We start from the raw sequence: 21,843 nt of genomic DNA, 5'->3' as shown, positions 1-21,843 counted from the left end.
ACATTCTCGGGCTCCACCTCCTGTTGGCCTCGCAAGCCTTTCCAATTACCTGTCCCAATCCAGCAGCCACCGCCACTGGGAGCTGGCTAGGAATTGTGGTGATTCCTTACCTTGGCTTGTCACCGTGTTCTATTAAGCCCCAGTTCCAGCATCATCAGATGCAAACGAGGGTGACCAGATGCAAAGGAGGCTAGGGCTCTCTCACAATAACCTTTCATTATTGTGCAGAAGAGGGGAAATGTGCCAGGTACGGTTTGCCGTAAAGGTCAAAGGTGAGAGAAGCCTGCTTCTACTACAACCCTTAACCGACTCATATTCTTGTGTATGTATAGGAAGGCTTGGCTTTGTCCCTCTGAGTTTTTTAAAATAGAGTTTCAGGTTTCTAGTTCTCAGGGTTGCAAAGAATGACAAAGACAAAAAAACCCCACAGTCCCCCCCTTTTAAAAATTTCTTTCTTTCTTTCTTTCTTTCTTTCTTTCTTTCTTTCTTTCTTTCTTTCTTTCTTTCTTTCCTTTGTTTTCAGGGAAGATTTATTTATTTATTTATTTATAGTTTTCAAGTTTATACATTTCACTAATTATATACCTTTCACTAATTTTACAATCATTTCGACGTTTCAAAACTTGACTTCCCTTCCCCCTCTTTCTGCAGTTCCTTAAATTTATTTTTTAATATCTTCTGCATATCCAAATTAACTTAATTTACTCATTTATTCATCTTCTTTAAATATATGCTCTTAGAAAACTGCAGGTGCCAATGTTTTCATCTGTTTATAATTTATCTGTAGATATTCAATAAACCATTTCCATTTTTTAAAAAAATGTTATCTGGATCTCTTATTCTTCTGGTAAGTTTCACCATTTCTGCATGTTCCATAAGTTTTTGTATCCACTCCTCCTTTGCTGGGACTTCTGCTTCTTTCCATTTTTGGACAAGTAACATTCTTGCCACTGTAGTAGCATACAGCGGTACCTCGGTTTAAGAATAGTCCAGTTTACGAACGATTCAGTTTTCGAACTCTGCAAAACTGGAAGTAGTGTCCTGCTTTGAGAACTTTACCTCAGTCTAAGAACGGAATCTGAATGGTGGAATGGCACCGACGGCATGAGGCCTCATTAGGGAAAGCTTGCCTCAGTTTAAGAACAGTTTTGGTTTAAGAACGGACTTCTGGAACGGATTAAGTTCATAAACCAAGGTACCATTGTGTACACACACACACACACACACACTCATCCTTCCTCAAAAAATGTCAGAATGGCATAGATGAGGACATGTTCTCATTTTAGCCTCGTAACAGGTTGCTCTAGTGTAACTGAATCCAACCATTACATCCCATCAGCTTCCCTGTTGGTGCCACCTCTGTAGAGAGATGTAACTGCAGTCTTGCAGGATACTCCTTGCCATCGGGGTGCTAAGAAAAGTTTCCTCTGTTGAATTTCTGCTATTACTAGCATTAATTCTTGAAAAATATATATCTAGAATTTGAATGGCAGAGCCCTCTAGATTTGGCGGAGCTCAGAACAGGTCGGGTGGGGGAGGACGCAGGAAACAGAGACTAACCATTTAGGGGCGGATCTGAAGCTAGGATTTGTTCAAGCTTACGTGGTGTAGCTCAGTACAAAATCTGCCTGTTTACCAGCAGTTTTTCTTTTTAAATTCTTTTTTTCAAAGCAGAAACTGCATGGTCACTTTATCAGGGATGCCGCAGTGGTGGGCTTCCTTCATCGGCAATAGCCTGTACCATATGATTTGTGGGTCCCTTTCATCCCTAACTCGAGATTTTTATGTGACTCTAAGCTTGGTGGTATATTTCTAGCGACGCATATAATAAGAATGCAAGAGCGCAGTCACGCGGCAGTAGTTTGCATGGCTGCCAACAGGTGGCGCTGTGAACCATAGCAGCTTTGCTTCTCCTAGCCCTCTGCTGTGGGAGTGCAAATGGCTTCATTGGCCTGAAGTGGTTGATATGAGTTCCGGAAGGAGGAGGGTGGTTTGAGCAAGCTATAAGGGAGGCAGTTGGTAAGGGGGTTGGCCAGGGGAGTGAGCCGGTGTCAACACCTCCCCAATCTCTGAGGAATGAGAGACTCCATGGCTTCCCAGGTTCAGTTTCCTTGGAATGAAGGTCAGCAGATATTGTGAGGTCTTTAGGATATACGTATATAGAACCAGAGCATAAGATGGAGGGGCTCACAGCATCAACACCTCAAAAGGTCTTGCTTCCCCAATAGCTGCAGCTTTAGTTGCAGCACAGATCAATGATGTCTCTGTGTCTCCAGCTTCTAGCATGCTTTAAGCTCAGTTCTCCACACGCACTGCCTATTTTTCTTCTATCTACCCGTCACATGAGGTTGGGCAGCGTGGGAGAAGGCCCACCCACTTGTTCTATGGCACAGAGAAACTCCTTTGGTTATGGAGTCGGCAATATTTTTTGAGGCCAGTCTTGTCCACTCCCTGGCTGACCTCTCGGTGGGCCGGAGCGCGTGTGCCCAAGCTACCGTATTTTTTGCTCTATAAGACTCACTTTTTCCCTCCTAAAAAGTAAGGGGAAATGTGTGTGCGTCTTATGGAGCGAATGCAGGCTGCGCAGCTATCCCAGAAGCCAGAACAGCAAAAGGGATTGCTGCTTTCACTGCACAGTGATCCCTCTTGCTGTTCTGGCTTCTGAAATTCAGCATATATTTTTTCTTGTTTTCCTCCTCCAAAAACTAGGTGTGTCTTGTGGTCTGGTGCGTCTTATAGAGCGAAAAATACGGTATTTCTGGCACACCTTCGGGTTGTAAGAGCGCCAGAAATAGAGTGTGTGTGTGCGCACAGGCGCTCCTCTGTCCCGGAGGTGCGTTGGAAATAGTGTATGGGTGAGGAGCACCTGTGCGCGTGCACATACACTATTTCCGGTGCTCTTCCAACCCAGAAGTTGGTCCCCGATGTGAGAAAAAAAAGGTGTCGCGGAAAAAACCACGGAATTCCCATGCTGATCCATGGAATGGCTGTGGATTGGTTCCAGGAAGCTCATGGGCTGGAACCAGCTCATGGGCCTTTGCTTGCAGACCTCTGTGCTAACTTATGGCACTTAACTAGCCAGCCACAACCTATTGCCTAGTGACAAGCACTGGCTGGGTGACCTTGCTCTCATACCTTCTGCCCTCACAGAAACAGGGCCCCAAGAAGGGATTCAGGACATCATCTGGACCAGGGGTCAGCAAACTTTTTCAGCAGGGGGCCGGTCCACTGTCCCTCAGACCTTGTGGGGGGCCGGACTATTTTTTTTTTGGGGGGGGGAATGAACAAATTCCTATGCCCCACAAATAACCCAGAGATGCATTTTAAACAAAAGCACACATTCTACTCATGTAAAAACATACTGATTCCTGGACTGTCCGTGGGCCGGATTCAGAAGGCGATTGGGCCGGATCTGGCCCCCGGGCCTTAGTTTGCCTACCCATGATCCAGACTGACCCTGCAAACCTACACCAATACTTTTGTAAGACCATCATGGCTATACCTGGAGTTTTAGAAAGCAATGAAAGAACAGAGAGACAAATGATCGAATATGAAAGCCTGGCTGGAGACAATATTAAAAATAACACGAGCCACGGTAAACCGTGTAAGAAAACAGCAGAAGAGAAGAAAGACAGGCTCTAACACGGGGAAGAGCTTCCTGATGGTGCCAGCTGTTTGAGGGTGGAACAGCCTGCCTCGAAAGTGGTAGACTCTCCTTTGTTAAGCTGAGGTTGGATAGCCACTTGCCAAGGGACTCTGTGCTAGATTTCCCTAGCTATGGACATTGGAGCCCTGCGGAAGGAAAGAGGTGGCAGTATTCCTTAAAGCTTAAAGGTTCTTCTGTGAGTTTGCAGGGCATCAGTTGAAGAAGGAGCAAAAAGGGTTTTCTTGTGTGTGTGTGTTTCTTGGTGGCTGATTAGCTGTTTTCCCTGTGTAAAGGTCAGAGGGGGCAGGGTTTCTGTTGAGGCAGGGGATTAGCTGTGGGAGGAGCTTATCAGAGTTTGCAGGGCAGCGGCGCGCGCAGTTAAATCCATCTTTTAGATTTAGGGGAGCTAGTCTCAAACGTTTGTTGGGGGAGATCTAGGTGTTTTTTTGTGTTATTTGTCCTGTCTTCAAGCTTTTTATGATGGAGGACCTCTGTAGCCAACCCCAACGACACGATCTCAAGATGGAAGGGGAGGGAACAGCTGCAGTCGCCTGCGATTCCTGCGCAATGTTTGCCATCTTGCCAAAGGTTGCAGGCAGCTTTACCTGCAGCAATTGCATGTTGATTGCCCTCTTAAAAGACAAAGTCCAGCAACTGGAGGAACGTGTAGCTACGCTCCAAAGAATTAGAGAGCTGGAGCTCTTCTTGGAAGCAACAGAGCACACCGTCTCCACCAAGGAGGAGACAGGGGACTCCCCTGAGAAGGAGTCTAGTTCACCAACACAGGAGCCAGATATATGGAGAAACGTGACTCAAAGAAGTAGGAGGCCCAGGGTTCACTCTGATTGCTTAGAAATACACAATCGCTTTGAGGTCCTCTCCCCTAGCATGGAAGACGAAGAGCAGACTCCATTTGAGGATCTCTCCCTCATTACAGTCGATCAGGTATATGAAGACGAGCAGCAAAGTCAGTCCTCAGGGAATGTGCAGGCGACCTTGGAACGGACAGCTCACAGAAGAACCCCGACCAAACCCAAGAGGAGGCGTGTAGTGGTGATAGGGGATTCCCTACTGAGGGGAACAGAAGCAGTGATCTGTGGGCCTGACAAGATGTCTCGGGAAGTGTGCTGTCTCCCCGGGGCTAAGATCCAAGATGTAACTGAACGACTGCAAGGAATCATAAAACCCACTGACAAATACCCCTTCCTCTTGGTTCGTGTGGGAACCAATGACACTGCAAGCAATAGCCTCCAGAAGATCAAAAGAGACTACGAGGCTCTCGGCAGGAAATTGAAGCAACTAAATGCACAAATTGTCATCTCATCTGTCCTCCCAGTTGAACGACGTGGCCCAGGGAGAGAGGGGAAAATAGTGGAATTGAACAGCTGGCTTCGCAAATGGTGTAAACAGGAACGGTTTGGATTCTTAGATCACGGACTGCAGTTTCTTGAAGATGGACTTCTGGCAAGTGATGGGATGCACCTCACAACGGTTGGGAGAAATGTTTTTGCCAAAAATCTCAGAAACCTCATCAGGAGGGCTTTAAACTGACTAATGTGGGGGAGGGAGACAGTGCTCCTGAAGGTAGGAGTTTATCAATTAATGAAGATGATCATCCAAATGTCATAGACCAAATGGAGCAAACAGCACACGGACCTAGTGGTGGGAGGAAAAAATCCTTAAATAAGAGACACGGGGGAATGATTAATGGTCTTCAATATCTGTACACTAATGCGCAAAGCATGGGAAATAAACAAGATGAGCTTGAGCTCTTGGTACAGCAAACTAAATATGACATAATAGGCATCACTGAAACCTGGTGGGATAAGTCCCACGATTGGAATGTAATAATGGGGGGATACAATCTATTTCAGAGAAACAGACCAGACAAGAAAGGAGGAGGAGTGGCGTTATATGTCAGGGATGTGTATACCTGTGAAGAGATCCAAGATTTAGATCCTCAAAGCCAAAGTGAGAGCATTTGGGTCAAAATTAAGGGAGAGAAGAATAACAGAGACCTCATTGTGGGAGTTTACTATAGATCCCCAAGCCAAACGGAGGACATAGATGATGCCTTCCTGGAACAGATGGCCAAGCATGCAAAAGGAAGGGAGATAGTAGTAATGGGGGACTTCAATTACCCGGATATTTGTTGGACGTCAAACTCAGCCAAGAGCATAAGGTCAAACAGATTCCTCACTGGCCTTGCAGACAACTTCATTGTCCAGAAAGTGGGAGAAGCAACAAGAGGAACAGCCATTTTAGATCTGGTCCTAACCAATGTTGATGACCTGGTTAGTGGGGTAGAAGTGGAAGGATCATTAGGCGCGAGTGATCATGCTCTTCTGAAGTTTACTATACAGCGGAAAGGAGCAGCCAAGCATACTAGGACTCAATTTCTTGACTTTAAGAAAGCCGACTTCATAAAACTTAGGGAAGTGCTGGGTGAGATCCCATGGACAACAATACTAAAAGGAAAGGGAGTTCATGATGGCTGGGAGTTTGTTAAGAGGGAGATACTACAAGCACAACGTCAGGCAATACCAATGAGACGGAAACATGGAAGGTGCCTAAAGAAGCCAGGGTGGCTATCTAAAGAACTTTTAACTGAATTAAGATTAAAAAAGGATGTGTACAAAAAATGGAAAAGGGGGGAAACCACCAAAGAGGAATTCAAACAAATAGCCAGCACGTGTAAACACAAAGTCAGAAAAGCTAAAGCACAGAATGAACTCAGGCTTGCTAGAGAGGTTAAAAGCAACAAAAAAGGCTTTTATGGGTATGTTCGTAGCAAAAGGAAGAACAAAGAAACAATGGGGTCACTCAGAGGAGAAGATGGTGAAATGCAAACAGGGGACACAGAAAGGGCTGAACTACTCAATGCCTTCTTTGCCTCAGTCTTCTCCGATAAAGAAAACAATGCCCGACCTGAAGAATTTGGAGCAAATGATTCAGCAAAGGAAACACAGCCCAGAATAACTAAGGAGATAGTACAAGAATATTTGGCTAGTTTAGATGTATTCAAGTCTCCAGGGCCAGATGAACTGCATCCAAGAGTATTAAAAGAACTGGCAGATGTGATCTCAGAACCACTGGCAGTCATCTTTGAGAATTCCTGGAGAACAGGCGAAGTCCCGGCAGACTGGAGGAGGGCAAATGTTGTCCCTATTTTCAAAAAGGGGAAAAGAGAGGACCCAAATAATTACCGCCCAGTCAGTCTGACATCAATACCAGGGAAGATTCTGGAGCAGATCATTAAGCAAACAGTCTGTGAGCACCTGGAAAGGAATGCTGTGCTCACCAAAAGTCAGCATGGATTTCTGAAAAATAAGTCATGTCAGACTAACCTGATCTCGTTTTTTGACAGAATTACAAGCCTGGTAGATGAAGGGAACGCAGTGGATGTAGCCTACCTTGATTTCAGCAAGGCATTTGACAAGGTACCCCATGATATTCTTGTAAAGAAGCTGGTAAAATGCGGTCTTGACTATGCTACCACTCAGTGGATTTGTAACTGGCTGACTGACCGAACCCAAAGGGTGCTCATCAATGGTTCCTCTTCATCCTGGAGAAGAGTGACTAGTGGGGTGCCACAGGGTTCTGTCTTGGGCCTGGTCTTATTCAACATCTTTATCAACGACTTGGATGATGGACTCAAGGGCATCCTGATCAAATTTGCAGATGACACCAAACTGGGATGGGTGGCTAACACCCCAGAGGACAGGATCACACTTCAAAACGACCTTGACAGATTAGAGAACTGGGCAAAAATAAACAAGATGAATTTTAACAGGGAGAAATGTAAAGTATTGCACTTGGGCAAAAAAAATGAGAGGCACAAATACAAGATGGGTGACACCTGGCTTGAGAGCAGTACATGTGAAAAGGATCTAGGAGTCTTGGTTGACCACAAACTTGACATGAGCCAACAGTGTGACGCGGCAGCTAAAAAAGCCAATGCAATTCTGGGCTGCATCAATAGGAGTATAGCATCTAGATCAAGGGAAGTAATAGTGCCACTGTATTCTGCTCTGGTCAGACCACACCTGGAGTACTGTGTCCAGTTCTGGGCACCACAATTCAAGAAGGACACTGACAAACTGGAACGTGTCCAGAGGAGGGCAACCAAAATGGTCAAAGGCCTGGAAACGATGCCTTATGAGGAACGGCTAAGGGAGCTGGGCATGTTTAGCCTGGAGAAGAGGAGGTTAAGGGGTGATATGATAGCCATGTTCAAATATATAAAAGGATGTCACATAGAGGAGGGAGAAAGGTTGTTTTCTGCTGCTCCGGAGAAGCGGACACGGAGCAATGGATCCAAACTACAAGAAAGAAGATTCCACCTAAACATTAGGAAGAACTTCCTGACAGTAAGAGCTGTTTGACAGTGGAATTTGCTGCCAAGGAGTGTGGTGGAGTCTCCTACTTTGGAGGTCTTTAAGCAGAGGCTTGACAACCATATGTCAGGAGTGCTCTGATGGTGTTTCCTGCTTGGCAGGGGGTTGGACTCGATGGCCCTTGTGGTCTCTTCCAACTCTATGATTCTATGATTCTATGATTCTATGAAACAACTGTTTGTTGGTTGTGTATGGAGAGGGGCCTGTGTTTGGGGAAATTGATGGGCCATCTAAATGGGACGAAACTGTCTTGCGACTGCGAGGGACAGGATGACAAGCGTGAAATGACATTAGCTGGACAGCTCATTAGTGGCTCTAAAGCCGTCAGGAAGCTGCCGGTTCCCTCTGGTCTCATAAGCAGCCTGGTTCATGCAAAGGTTTATTATTATTATTTTGCTTTCCTGTTTCTAGCCTACTTTCCCTTTCTTCTGGCCCCCTTCCTCCTCACCAGCTTCCTGGTGGGATCGTCGCAAGCACACACATACACTACAAAACCTGTTTCAGCAGCTAAAATGGGCTCTGCTATCCAGTATTGGTTTTTCCTTTGTTGCAAAGAACCAAGGCAGGCGGAGGAAACAGATGTTTTTGACGTCTCGGCTCCCAAAGGGGGCTCCAAAATGATGAAGAGGACTAGAATTCTGAGCTGAGAGTAAACAATGGGAATTCCGCAGACGATTCTGTGACTAAGCTTCTGTTGGGTAAATGGGTGCAATTCAAACACTTGATTTCTTTGAAGGACTGAATTGGAAAAGAACAGCTGAGACACTGTGTGACAATTGCGTCATGAGTTACATGGCGGTTACGGACAATACAGCCTCCCTTCTAAGTGTTTTGTCGGAATTGCTTGGTCTTTGATGTGGGACAATGCGGAAAGCTCTAACGGACGTTTGTTTGCTTCTTGGGATGTGAGTCAAACCTGCATTCTATTTCAGGCACGGTGAATGTAGCTCGCAGACACCAGTCCCTGCTCCTTTCTTTCCCTTGGTCTAGGGCAGAGGTGGAGAATCCTTCTCAGCCTGAGAACCATGTTCCCTCATGCAGAATCTTCCAGAGGCCGTATGCCACTGGTGGGTGGAGCCAGAAGCAAAAGTGGGTGGAGCAATAGCTGTGTACAGGAAGCTGCATTCCAGACATGCAAAAGTCAGAGGTCTCTGCACTCAGACCTCACAGCTCTCCAACTGTCGTCCAGAAAAGCGGGAGGTGTTAACACAGTTCAAGGACACATTTCAGCCTCACCCAAATGTTCAAGGAGGGTGTGGAGCAGGACTAATGTAGCCTGGAGAGGGGGGTATCCTGGAAAAGGTGAATGGCCTAGCAAAAATCTCGAGGGCCAGAGAGAGAAAGATCTGAATGGCCACAGTCAGGGCCAGCCCACATGAGGCAAGGTGAGGTGACTGCCTCAGGCGACAAGATCCACCAGGGCAGCAGATGCTGATTGTGATCTCCACCCGCCCCACGTGCTCCTGATGTAAATCTCCCCTCACTCCTTTTTCTTTGGCGGGGAGCGGGGTGCCATTTTGGCATTTTGGTCTGAGATTCCCTCGCACCAACCTAGGCCAAACCCTGCTGCCAGGGAATTGTGATAAACCCTGTTTAATAAGCCTGCTTCGTTAATAACGCCTACACATGGAGCCTGAATGATGAATCTGGGGTCAGAACAGCACAAGAGATACTTATAAGAGGGTGAAGCTGGTTCACCAAGTGGGAAGAGAGTCATGAGGATCCGCCTTGGATTTTGTTCAAAATTAAAGCACCCTCAATTAAAATATGCAATAAAACAACCAAACAAAAATAAGGCGGGATATAAATTAGTGCTGAGAAGAATGTCAGCGTAATAATTTCGGCTGGCCTGATGGAAAAATCTCTCCTCTACAGGGGCTGCTCTGGGGCGGGGTGTGTGTTTTTGTGTGTGTGTTTCTCCCACCCCACAGAGACAATTGCAGGGAGGGAGTATTGCTCTAGTCTAGCAGAACTTGTTGCATTGGTTTGTGGAACTATTTAGTTAAATATGGCTCTTCCCATTAAAACAGGGGGTGAAGGAATGCAGTTTAAATGATAAAACCATAAGTTCATTTTAAAGGTATGCTGATCTAAACGTGTATGTCTTCAGGAGCGAGGAGTAAGTGTTGTTATAAGTCTCCAGTAAAGAGTTGGATGAACGTGTAAAGTAGGCATTGGGGGGGGGGGGAATCCCCTGCTATGTTTTAAGAATTTGAAGGGAACATTTAGAAAGTAAAAGGCTAGGGCTTGTGACAGTTTACTGCTGTGGGTTTTATGAGGTCCAAAGATGGAAAATTAAAACAAAATCAAGTGCTCTTGTTCAATGCAGTGTTCTTCAACCTTGGGCCCCCAGATGAAAAAAGCCTCCACTTGACAACGGCAAAGGCAAGAAAACTGAGCTCCTTTGGATCAAGGTCCTGCATGGGCCATAGTGAATCTCAAAGGGCTCCCAAGGTGTTGCCATTTTGAGGTGGGATTCCATTGCATAAGAGCAAATCCAAGTTGTGCCACTAAAAAGGATTTCACACACTTGTGACACAAACCCTACTCCCCCCCAAAGGTGGGTGACTTCCAGCTGACCTGTTTATTGAGCATTCAACCTGATTTGTTTGCTAGGAGATCAGATGATGTCAGCTATTTTAACAAACATTCAGTCTGTTGTTTTTTTTTTTTTTGCGGGGAGCTTAGATGATGTTGTATCAAGCAAGTGCTATCCCACACTTGCCGGTGCATTTTCTCGTCCCTTTCCTTATTGCAAGAAGTCCAGTCTTTTAAGAAAGCGGGTTTGTTGCAGCCAGCTTTAATTGCACAACCTGGATTTGTCGCTATGTGATTGACTCCCACCCACCCGCAGATTGCGACACTCAGGAAGCACAATCAGACTTTTTACAGATAAGGAAAGCAAGGGGGAAACGCACAGGAAAGTGCCGGGTAGCCAGTCCTTGATGCTTCATCTTTGAACCTCCCTGCAAACATATTTGAAGCAAACATATTCAGTGCATAGCTGCTGGTGTCCAGCCTCTCTGCAAACTTTGCGCAGGCAAATCTGGATGAGTGCTGAATAGAACAGGCCACCTGAAAGCAGCCCAGGAGGACTGTGCCTCCCCTGGCCATTGAATTCCACCCCCTGCCCCTTGGGGATGAAAGTGTTAATCTTGCCGGGGAGTTTCTAATCTCAAGTTGAGCTGGCTGGGCTGTGGGGAGGCAGGCGGACTGACTTCCTGCAGCTGCGTGAGAGAAGTCGGAGCATGGTGAGTAACGGGAGAGATTTCAGGCTGCCTGCTCCGGTGATGGAGCTGCCGGTGGTTGTTGGAGCAGGTAAGAAGCGCCCGCTTCCTTGGCGTTTGGGTACTTTGTGAGGTGGCAGCTGCCTGTTGTGTGTCCAAGGCAGGGAAGGCTGCGCAGGGGAGAGATGGAAGACGGAATGGGTTTTTGCATCTTGCCTTTTAAAAAAACGTGATGATCGGTGGAGAGGCAAGAGGGGGTGGTCAACTAGGCTTGGGAACAGCAACCCATCGTTCTTGGTTATTTCTTCACCTGCACAAAATGAGGGAGGTGAATATTTGTGGCATGGGTGAGTCCTGGATTTTGTGAAATAGCACTTTCTTAGAGGGAACTGTTCAGAAATATATGCGCTCACCAACGAGAGCGTGTGGGAAGTGTTTGCATTTATACTCTACAAAGGAGCACAGCAGAGGTTGACGGATGCTTAATTTGTTGTGGCACTTTGACAGTTTATATCAAAGCTGATTGATTTCCCAAGTGGGCAAGATATCTATCTATCTATCTATCTATCTATCTATCTATCTATCTATCTATCTATCTCTATCTAAAATATTTATTTCTGTGTGTAATGGAGGGAGAGGGGAGAGAGAGATGTATTTCACTTTTTGTTATCATCCTTGAACATCCATCCACCTGAATCGGTTATCATTTTGTATCCCTAGAACTTAGATCTGCCTCATCTATCTCACATGGGCTACGTGAAGAGATAGTCAAGTTTGGTTTCGGCAGAGGTAGCTCTGAATTCAAATTCCAGCCCAGCCAATAAAGCTCTCTCCACTCCTAGCTCCACTTTCATGGGAGTAAGCCCCACTGAATTTAGCAGGACTTGCTTCTGAGTAGGCATGGTTAGGATTTCACCATAATCTACCTCAGAGAGTTGTTGTGAAGCAAAAAATGATAGAGCTCATTAGAGGAAGGTGAGATAAAAATATGGTAGTTCATGTTTTTGAGGGGAAGAATACATAAAATTTCTAGTTGCCAGCCTCATGTCTTTTAGTCAGCCATCTATCTTCTTCTCTTCTCTTCTCTTCTCTTCTCTTCTCTTCTCTTCTCTTCTCTTCTCTTCTCTTCTCTTCTCCTACCCTCCACACTTTATTTTATCTCCAAACAACTTTTCTGACTTTTCTATCCATGCTTTCTATCTGACCATCTCTGCACTCATTCACTGAGGATGTGAATTCACACGAATTCCAGCAAGGCTGTTTTGCATATTATTAATATATCACTTGCCAGAGCTCATAGTTTAGATGATGAGAGGTTCTTTCTTTCTTTGTTTCTCCTTTCCTTTCCTTTCGAGGCAACAATTATCACATCCTTGTGTTCAAAACAGTCCTTACAATAATTAATAATAATGGTTGTGGTAGTGATGATGATGGAATTACATTTATATCCCACCTCTCAAAGCTCAAAGCGAGCCATGGTGCTTCTCAGTCATATCCACACAGTATGTTTAAAGAACATTTGAATCACACAGATTTCCCCAAAGATTCCTGGGAACTGTCGTCTATTCCTCACAGAGCTACAAACCTGAGAATCGTGGCGTGGAGATGACTCCCATTTTTGTCCTCACAGCAACCCAGTGTGACAATTCAGGCTGAGAGAGACCCAATGTCATCTAATGAGCTACATGGCTGAGTGGAAATTGGAACCTTGGTCTCCCAGGTCCTAGACCGACACTCACCACAGCACCATACAGACTTGGCAGATGATGATGATGATAATGATAATAAAAACAAAAGCCGAAGGCACCAACTTTCAGTCCCCAGATGTTGTCAGACTACAGTTCTCATAATCCCCAGCCAATTTAGCTGATGGTCAGGTGTAATGAGAGCTGTAGCCCAATGACATATGTGGTCCTAAGGCTGAAGAATACTGATAACTCCATTGGTAGAGCATAAGACTCTTCATCTCAGCGTGGTGGGTTTGAGTTAAACATTGGGTTAAAAAAATAAATCCTGCATTGCAGTGGGTTAGACTAGATGACCCTCGTGGTCCCTTCCAACTTGACCATTCTATGATTCTATGACAAGATTTGTCTTTTCCCGAATACTTATGCATTGGATGTAGCTAAAGAAACAGATTGTGGAATTATAGAGTTGGAGGAGACCTTGTAAGTCATTTACTCCAACCACTCTGGGGTTCAATATATGAAGTTCAGAGCTAGAGCGCCCCCTACAGATGTCCCTTCAGTTTCTGCCTGAAGACCTCCAACAAGGTGGAACCTTTGTACCCATTATTACTAAGGAGGAATAACCAAGATAACAATTCTCTGGCATTTTCAGTACTAAATTTATATTTCGCATTTTAGAATATTCACTTAAACAGCCTTAACATATCAGTGACTTCCCTCCCTCTCTTTCCATGGTTCATTTTACACAACATAAATCCCTGAATATTTTATATAAACTAAACCCTTCTGTATTCCATTATAACATTCATCAAAACTGATTTACGCTGTTGAATTTATCTTAACGCTGCCCACTTTTTCAAATATACACCATTTTCCTATATTCAATAAACATTTTACAATCTTCTTCTTGTTCTCTTATTCTACATGTTAGGTCTGCAAGCTGCGTATATTCCATCACTCTAAGTTGCCATTCTTCTTTAGTCTGTTCATTTTCCATTTTTGGGCTAACAGAACACGAGCAATACTATTGAAGTATTCCATATTAGGCTATGAGTGTGAATAAGGACCATTTGTTACCTACTTTTAATTTCTTTCCCCAGGGCCTCGTGTTTCAGACTCTCTGCACTGACGATGCCCGCTTCACCTGACTTAGCTGAGAACATCGTTCCACATTGAGATCATCCACCCCAGGTTTCATGCTCCCTGCTCAGTTGGATTGCCCCATGTCCCCTGTCTGGATTAATACACCTATTTTTTCAACAATGGGGCTTTGCATCCTTGAAGTACAAATGGGTACCCTCGACAGCTGCAACAAGAGGTGCTGATTGACTTCCCCTTACTTTCCTTGGGAGGAGTGAGATCTCCTCCCCTCTAAGGCGGGAGTTTGTGGGAGCAGGAAAGCCATGCCCTGCCAGCGTCGCCCGCAGTCAACCAGCAGCGACACCCCACGGGAGGACCTCTACTATCAAACCTATTACAGCTTGAGCCAACAGTACCCCCTCATCCTCTTGCTCCTCTTCATTGTGTTGGGTATCTGCGTGGCTCTCATTGTGACATCCTTTGCCAGTGGCCGGGTAAGCATGTTTGCAAGGAGAGAGAGAGAGAAAGATGGGGTGTCTATGGGAATCAGGACAGAATAAATTTGCTCCCATAAAAGACCACCAGTGGGATGGATTAGACAAATTCACAGAAGATTTAGATATCAACAGCTCTTGGCTCTGATCATTTTGTTGCATGTCCTTTTTCAGATGTATTGTGTTTCTGAATACCAGTTGCTGGAAACCACAGAAAGGGGAGAGTGTTGTTAAATTCAGGTCCTTCTTGTGGGTTTCCTGCTGTTGTCCATGGTGAGACTGTTCGGGACTAGCCTGATCCAGGAGTCCTGTTCTTAGGTTCTAAGAATGTGATGGCCTGGGAATCCGATTCAGAGGCTGAAACGGAGGAATCCCAGCCTGCACAGGAGTCCCCGCCTCCAGGGCCGGCTGAACTGGGGCAGAGGCTTGATTCTGAAGCACCTGCACCTGTGCCAGATCCTCAGGAGCAGGCACCAGGTGAACCCACTCTGGCTCCGGAGGTGTTTGAGGACTCAGTGCCTACAGGTGAGTCTCCCCCTGGGTCCAGTAACCCTTCAGCCTCTCCTGAACTGCAGAGGCTCAGGGCAGAGAGGCGAAGGGAACTGGTTTCTCCCAGGAGGAGTGCTCGCCTTAAGGCCAGGAGAGGCGGGTCTCCTGGGGGCTGGGACCGCCCCTGGCCTCTGAGAAGATAAAGGTCAGTCAGCCCGGTCCCAGGTTGCAGGAGCAACGTCATTGAAGAGCTGTTTCAACCAGCATCCAGTCCTGTTCCCTCAGAGTTCCTGTCCTTGCCCGGCTTCTCGCTGTGGACCCCGCTTCACCCGAGGGGGACTGTCTGCCGACCCTCAACTCAGGTCCTGGACCTTGCCCCATGGTAACCTCCCCCCTGGACCAGCACAAAGAACTTGGTTATGGGTGGGAGAGCTTGTGGCCTTCCAGATGTTGTTTCAACTCCCATCATCCATGCTGATGGGTTTTTGGAGCCCAAGAACATCCAGAGGACTACGCAGGTTCTCCATCCTTAGATGAGGTGGTTGGGAGAATAGTTGAGTTTGGTGGAGGGACCATAGCTCAACAGCAGAAAGTCCTCAGTTCAGTCCCTGGCACCTCCAGTTCAAAGGATCTGGCAGCAGGCAATAGAAAAAGTGGAGTAGATCTTGGTGGGCAGACTTTAGGCTTGCAAGATCTTTTTTGGGTCCCTCCAGACATCCTCTTTATTTTCCATGATTCGTAGTCATGATGGTTCCAGGAAGGATATATGTCATGCTGCTTTCATTTTATTATTATTATTAAGTTTATTTTACAACACATATACACACACACTGATAAAAATGCACAATCAAAAACAAATAATGAAATACAAATAAAACATAATAACATGTGCAAACTTACACAGGTCAAATAATCAACAGAATATATATATATATATATATATATATATATATATATATCATATTTCAATTCTTCTTTTCTTCCAGTTGACTTCCTTCATCCTAAACACGGTTCTCTTTTCGTTTTTGGTAAACTATCTCCTTAGTTTATTATTACCCCTTTTTTTCTTTCTATTTTTAGCTTTTATACTATAATTTATTTCGCAGAAGTTAGTTGAAACAAATCAAAGTATTAATTTGAGGACACTGCTTTTTCAGGTATTCTCTATATTTTCCCCACATTTTTTTTAAATTTTTGCTTGGGCTGACACCTAATGGCTCCTGTCAATCTAGCCAATTCAATATACAGTAGACCCTCCAGATACGGACCCTCCAGATTCATCCTGGGGGTCCGTACTTACCCTGAAAAGTCTGTATCTGGAGGCGCCACTTCTGTGCTCGTGAGCACCTTGATAGAGCTCTTATGTGCACAGGGTGAAATCTGGAAGTATACACTTCCGGGTTTGCCACGTTCGTAACTCAAAATTACGTTACCCGAAGATAACATAACCCAAGGTACTACTGTAGTCAAATAATTTATCCTGCCACACTTTTTTTGTTGCTATGGTTTCTTTTTTCCAATTTTCTCGCAGCCCCTGTAGCGTACAGGAATATTCTCTTGTTTTTTTCTGGCTATATCTGTGTCTAATATCCCCAATAAAAAAAGCTTCTGTTTTCTTAACAAAGTTTTGTTTAGCTCTTCATACACCATGCTGTCATGCTGCTTTCAGTACCATTAGTGCCTGCAAAGGTTTTGAGGCAGACAAACTGCTTTGTTTCCAATTGGTGCATGCCCCCATGACTTCCTGCTGTAATCCTCTAACTCAGGGGTCAGCAAACTTTTTCAGCAGGGGGCTGGTCCACTGTCCCTCAGGCCTTGTGGGGGGGGGGCCAGACTATATTTGAAAATAAATGAATGAATTCCTATGCCGCACAAATAACCCAGAGATGCATTTGAAATAAAAGGACACATTCTACTCATGTAAAAACATGCTGATACCCAGACTGTCTGCGGGCCGGATTGAGAAGGCAATTGGGCTGGATCTGGCCCCCGGGCCTATCCATGCTCTAACTTCTCATATCACGAAAGATCGGGATTGTTGTTGTTCCCAGTTCCACTTTTGTTGCACTACGGCTCTCAGCACTCTTAACATACTGCTCCCAGGATTCTTTGAGGAGAAGCCACGATGCTGCTTTAAATGTGCAATGCATTTGGGGGCCTCGTTTCCCATCAGTGCATGTCCTGTAACTTTCTTCTGAAAGCTTCCTGGGCTTTGGGAAGGATTGTGCCAGTCCTCTGACAGGATGCTGGAGCCCTGCTGCCTCCTTCCTAAAGTCGGGCCAGATTTGGGAAGGTGGAAGAAGGGCTCCTGGCCCTTTAGGGGACTAGCCTAGTCCCCTTAGTCCACAAACCGCACACCCAGGGCCAAATTTTGGTTTGATGAGGCCCTAAGCTACTGAAGGTAATGGGGCCCTCTTATATGTCCAGCTGTCAACAACAAATTGCCACTGTTTTTTATGTTGCATATATGCTATATGGTAATTTATGGACCTAACAGGTATCTAAGGCCATTGCACATAACAAAATATGTATTTTATCAAAGTAATTGTTGAACTGAAATACAATTAAAAACATAGCTGTCAATGTTTCCCTTTTGTTAAGGGAAATTCCCTTATTCCGAATAGGATTCCTCGCAAGAAAAGGGAAAAGTTGACAGCTATGATTAAGAAGAAGTATATATATATTTTTTGGGGGGGGGCAAGAGAGTGGGGCCCTAAGCTATAGCCTGTTTAGCTTGTATGTAAATCAGGCACTGTGCACACCAGTGAGATTAAGAGGAGGAAGCTGACATGTGCTGCCAAACTCTGGACTGTTTGAAAGTACAGGCAGCTGTGGGATGGCAGACTGTGGTGATGGGCACCGTTTCCTTAGCCTCCATTGAGCCGTAGCACAAAGTCCAAACCGCCAGCTGCACCGCTCTGTTTGCTGCTGCGTCGAACATACAGAGCTGCATTATACTGTGCCTGAGCACTCCTGCATCTGCCCGGGAATTCTGTGCTCCATTCAGAGTCTCTAGCACTGATGTTTCCCATCCTGGTGTTCTGACTCTCTGACAGGGGATGCTGGCCTAAATTTGAGATTATTCCTTTTTTGCGTTCAAAGCATTTGCTCTACTATTGAGCGCAGTGCCCCCCTAGTGGTATAACTCAAGCCAATGCTGCAAACCAGCACAAACGGAATTGTTCGTTTAATTCCCCTTTTCTCTCCAGGATTTCTCCTCCAACCTGGGCTTCCTGATTACATTATTCGTTGCCCTGGCAATCTTCAGCCTCATCCTGATCCTCGTGTGCATAGAGAGCTTCTTCCAGCAATGCACCCGGATCTTTTCCGCCATCATCTGGACCTGCCTGATGACCATGGGCTATGTCTTTGTCTTCACCGGAGGGGTGGTCAGCGCCTGGGATCAGGTGAGGGGCCCAGACTGCATCCTGAAAATTAAAATGACGAAGAGGAGGAGCCTTCAGATACCTGAGTGTAGGCTTGAGGGGGCCTCAGCGTAGTGCTCTTTGAACCTATCCCCCCCTTCTGCATTGGCAGCCCTCTTCTGATTGACATCTGTGTAGAGCTGGGAGCATGCTGTTATACCGTACTGGCCTGAATATAAGCCTCACTTTCCCCCCAGATTCTGACCGTGAAAAGTTAAAGTGTGGCTTAAATTCGCGACCTTACAAAAATTGGCTTTTACCATATCACTGCTGAAACAGGCATACGGTAAAACGGAACGGGTGTGAGTGCCTGTGAAATTTTAAGGGCGCGGCTTATACTCAGGTATTACAAGAAAACCAAAACACCAAACCGGCTTGCAGATATAAAGGACAATTTTACTTAGTTCAGCAAATTAAAGTGCAACGTGTATATCAAAGCCTGGAGATACTTATAGACATACAGTCAACTAATAGCACAACTCTGCCAAGAATGTATATAAAAATAGTGTCATAGCACAGTTGAAACAAGCAAATCAGTTAGTTATCTACTGGAAGCACAAAGTCATGTAAGGTTGCAAGAAAGGGTTCTTCACATGGCCATATGTAGAGGCAGGGGCCATGTTCAAAGAACATCTAGACAGGAATTGTGCACCTGGGACTGGGCAACCGGGGGGGGAGGGGCGCCGGGCGGATCTTTACACCCCAGCGCCACATATGCTTAAGACAGCCCTGCCTCCATTTGCAGCCCTGCTTGTAGATTGGTGACTGATATGGAAGAAACAGATGGATATTATGTGTGGAAAAACTGGGAGTAGGCAAGTTCTTTACAATGGGTCTGAGGGATGCTTGTTCCAAAGTCAGCATGAACGTGGCAGAAACCATTTTAGCAGATTCTGGCCCACGTAGGACCAGTCTGGATAGTTAGCCTTGGTGAAGACTTGATGTTTTCATCCCCCCAAAAGTTTTTGAGTTTCTGCTGAAATGAGGTTGTATTTTAACCTTGTTTTTAAGTTGTATTTCAACAAACTTGTTTTATATTTGGTGTTAGCCACCCTGATCCCGGTCTTGGCTGGGGAGGGCGGGGTATAAATAAAATTATTATTATTATTATTCCCTGACCCCCAATTTTCTTTTGCCGACTAGTGGAATTGACACATTCCTAATTTCCCTCCTGTCACGTGGAGAACTGACGCCACATTCTTTTCTCCCAAAGGTCTCATTCTTCCTCTTCATCATCTTCACCGTCTACACCATGTTGCCCGTTGGCATGAAAGATGCCGTGGCTGCCGGCTTGGTCTCCTCCCTCTCCCACATCGTCGTCCTGAGCGTCTACCTCTCTCTGGGGCGCGGCTCACGGTCGGAGCTAGCGCTGCAGGTAAGTGGGGCCTTGTCACCCCATCCGTGCTTCGCATCACAAGGTGGGCCGATGGGATATTCCTGGGAAATCCTGTTGTGTGTGGGGGAATTCCCTTTGAGGGACGCTCACAGCAAATTCAGCATGAGTCTGACCTCATTCAGTAACGCATTACCGGAGTCCAATGGAGTCTGTGAGAGCATTTCCATTAGCACACATCATCCTAGCTGCTTCATCCTCTTAGCTGTACATCATCTTAGCTGTACATCATCTTAGCTGCTTCATCCTCTAGCCAACCAGCTTCTGCCACCCTGGCATCTCGCCATCTCTTCATCCAATCACAGTCTTTGAAATCGCTTATTCAACCCAAGCTTTTTGCTGTACATTCAGTGCCTTCCTTGCACTTTGTCTGGAGTTGCTTTTCACTCTAACAATCAGCGTTGGGCTCCTCTTAAACCAGATCTGTGGTCAGGCTGCACTCTTGCGTGGTGATGCTGGCCTTACTGATAACGGGCCTTGCAGAATTTCTACCCTGAGGTATTATTACATTTGTATCCCACATTCTGTCCAAGGAGCTCTAGGTTGTAGACATGGTTCTCCCCTTAAACCCCACAACAACCATGGAAGGCAGGCTAGGCTGAGAGTCAGTACTGGCCCCGAGGTCACCAAGGGAGTTTTGTGGCTGAATGGGGATTTTAACCTTGGTCTCCCACACTCCTATGTCTCATCCAGACTTCCTTTTGTGCCATGATTTCCATGTCTAAACAGGGTTTTGTTTTGTTTTTTGGTCCCTGTGCTTTCGCTGGGAAAACCCGCATTTTACTGCTGAAAACCTGACTGTGATTAAGCAATGAAATGTGGACTTTCCCAGGGACAGCTTTGGGTCCAAATAAAATAAACACAGAGCTTTAAAGCCCAGATCTGGGCCTAGAAACATGGAACAAGAGGAAGTTGGATGAGCCCCTCGTCTGACACGCAAAAAAGTACACCACACTGGCTTCTCTTACCAGCACTGCACTGTGTCACGATCGCCTCCCAGTCTTTCTTCGCCTTACATCTTCTCTTTTTGTACCTGCCTCCAGCTCCTGGCCAATCTTGTCATCTTTGTCTGCGGGAACCTGGTGGGTGCCTACCATAAGCACTTGATGGAGGTGGCCTTGGGGGAGACCTTCCACGAGACCTTCAACCTCATCCAATCCCGAGTCAAGCTGGAGTCTGAGAAGAGGCACCAGGTGAGTACGGAGAATGGCTTTGCGCACAGAAGGTTCCATTCCAGGTAGGGCAGGGAAAGGATTCCAGCCCAAAGCCTTGGGCAGCAGCTGCCAGTCTGTGAAGACAAGCCTCTCTCAACCTGTGGCCCTCCAGATACTGCTTGACTACAACTCCCATCAACCCTGACCATAGGCTGTGCTTGCTGGGGCTGATGGGATCGTAGTCCAAAACACCTGGAAGCCACCAAGTTGGGGAACATTGTAGATAATATTGAGCAGGATGGACCGACCATCTGACATGGTAGAGTAGCTTCCTATCATCCTATGTCCTGGATCAGGACCTTCTGGCTTGCATCCATTCCGTCAGGCCTTTGATTTACACACAAGAGAGATGTCAAAGCTTAAACCTTCCTGGAGGTTACCAGTAAAGGTTGGACGTTCTTCTGCCCATGCACAGAGGAGCTATTTTCCTCTCTAATCATAGACAAAGAAAGGCCCCTTCGAACTCATTGCACGGGGAACTCCCAGGTTCTGACACTTGTAAAAAGTGTTCAGCAACAAACCAATTAATGCTGAAGGTAGCATAGCATTCATTCAGTTCAGTACTGGAAGTCCCTAAACTGACTTAGGGATACGGGTGGCACTGTGGGTTAAACCACAGAGCCCAGGACTTGCCTATCAGAAGGTCGGCGGTTCGAATCCCCACGACGGGGTGAGCTCCCGTTGCTCGGTCCCTGCTCCTGCCAACCTAGCAGTTCGAAAGCACATCAAAAGTGCAAGTAGATAAATAGGTACCCCTCCAGCAGGAAGGTAAACAGCGTTTCCGTGCGCT

The 21,843-nt window shown here is 46.0% G+C and overlaps 1 protein-coding gene across 3 annotated transcripts in view; it reads left to right on the top strand.

The window, feature by feature from the left end:
• The window catches only part of ADCY4 (adenylate cyclase 4), a 74,900-nt gene that overhangs the window by 13,628 nt on the left and 39,429 nt on the right, over window positions 1-21,843 (top strand). The window contains exons 1-5 of one of the 3 annotated variants that reach the window (XM_082195752.1): window positions 10,916-11,361; window positions 14,059-14,532; window positions 18,231-18,428; window positions 19,660-19,821; window positions 20,883-21,032. In XM_082195752.1, the coding sequence (XP_082051878.1) occupies window positions 14,362-14,532; window positions 18,231-18,428; window positions 19,660-19,821; window positions 20,883-21,032 (681 nt within the window). In that variant the 5' untranslated portion in view covers window positions 10,916-11,361; window positions 14,059-14,361. Of the gene's footprint in view, window positions 1-10,915; window positions 11,362-14,058; window positions 14,533-18,230; window positions 18,429-19,659; window positions 19,822-20,882; window positions 21,033-21,843 lie in introns of those variants that run through there. The other 2 variants (XM_082195754.1, XM_082195753.1) reach the window with 2 other exon arrangements.

This window comes from Podarcis vaucheri, assembly GCF_965113315.1.
Source record: "Podarcis vaucheri genome assembly, chromosome: 13".
Classification (NCBI taxonomy): domain Eukaryota; kingdom Metazoa; phylum Chordata; class Lepidosauria; order Squamata; family Lacertidae; genus Podarcis; species Podarcis vaucheri.
Note: the sequence above shows the minus strand (reverse complement) of the source record. Positions and strands in the feature narration are given on the sequence as shown.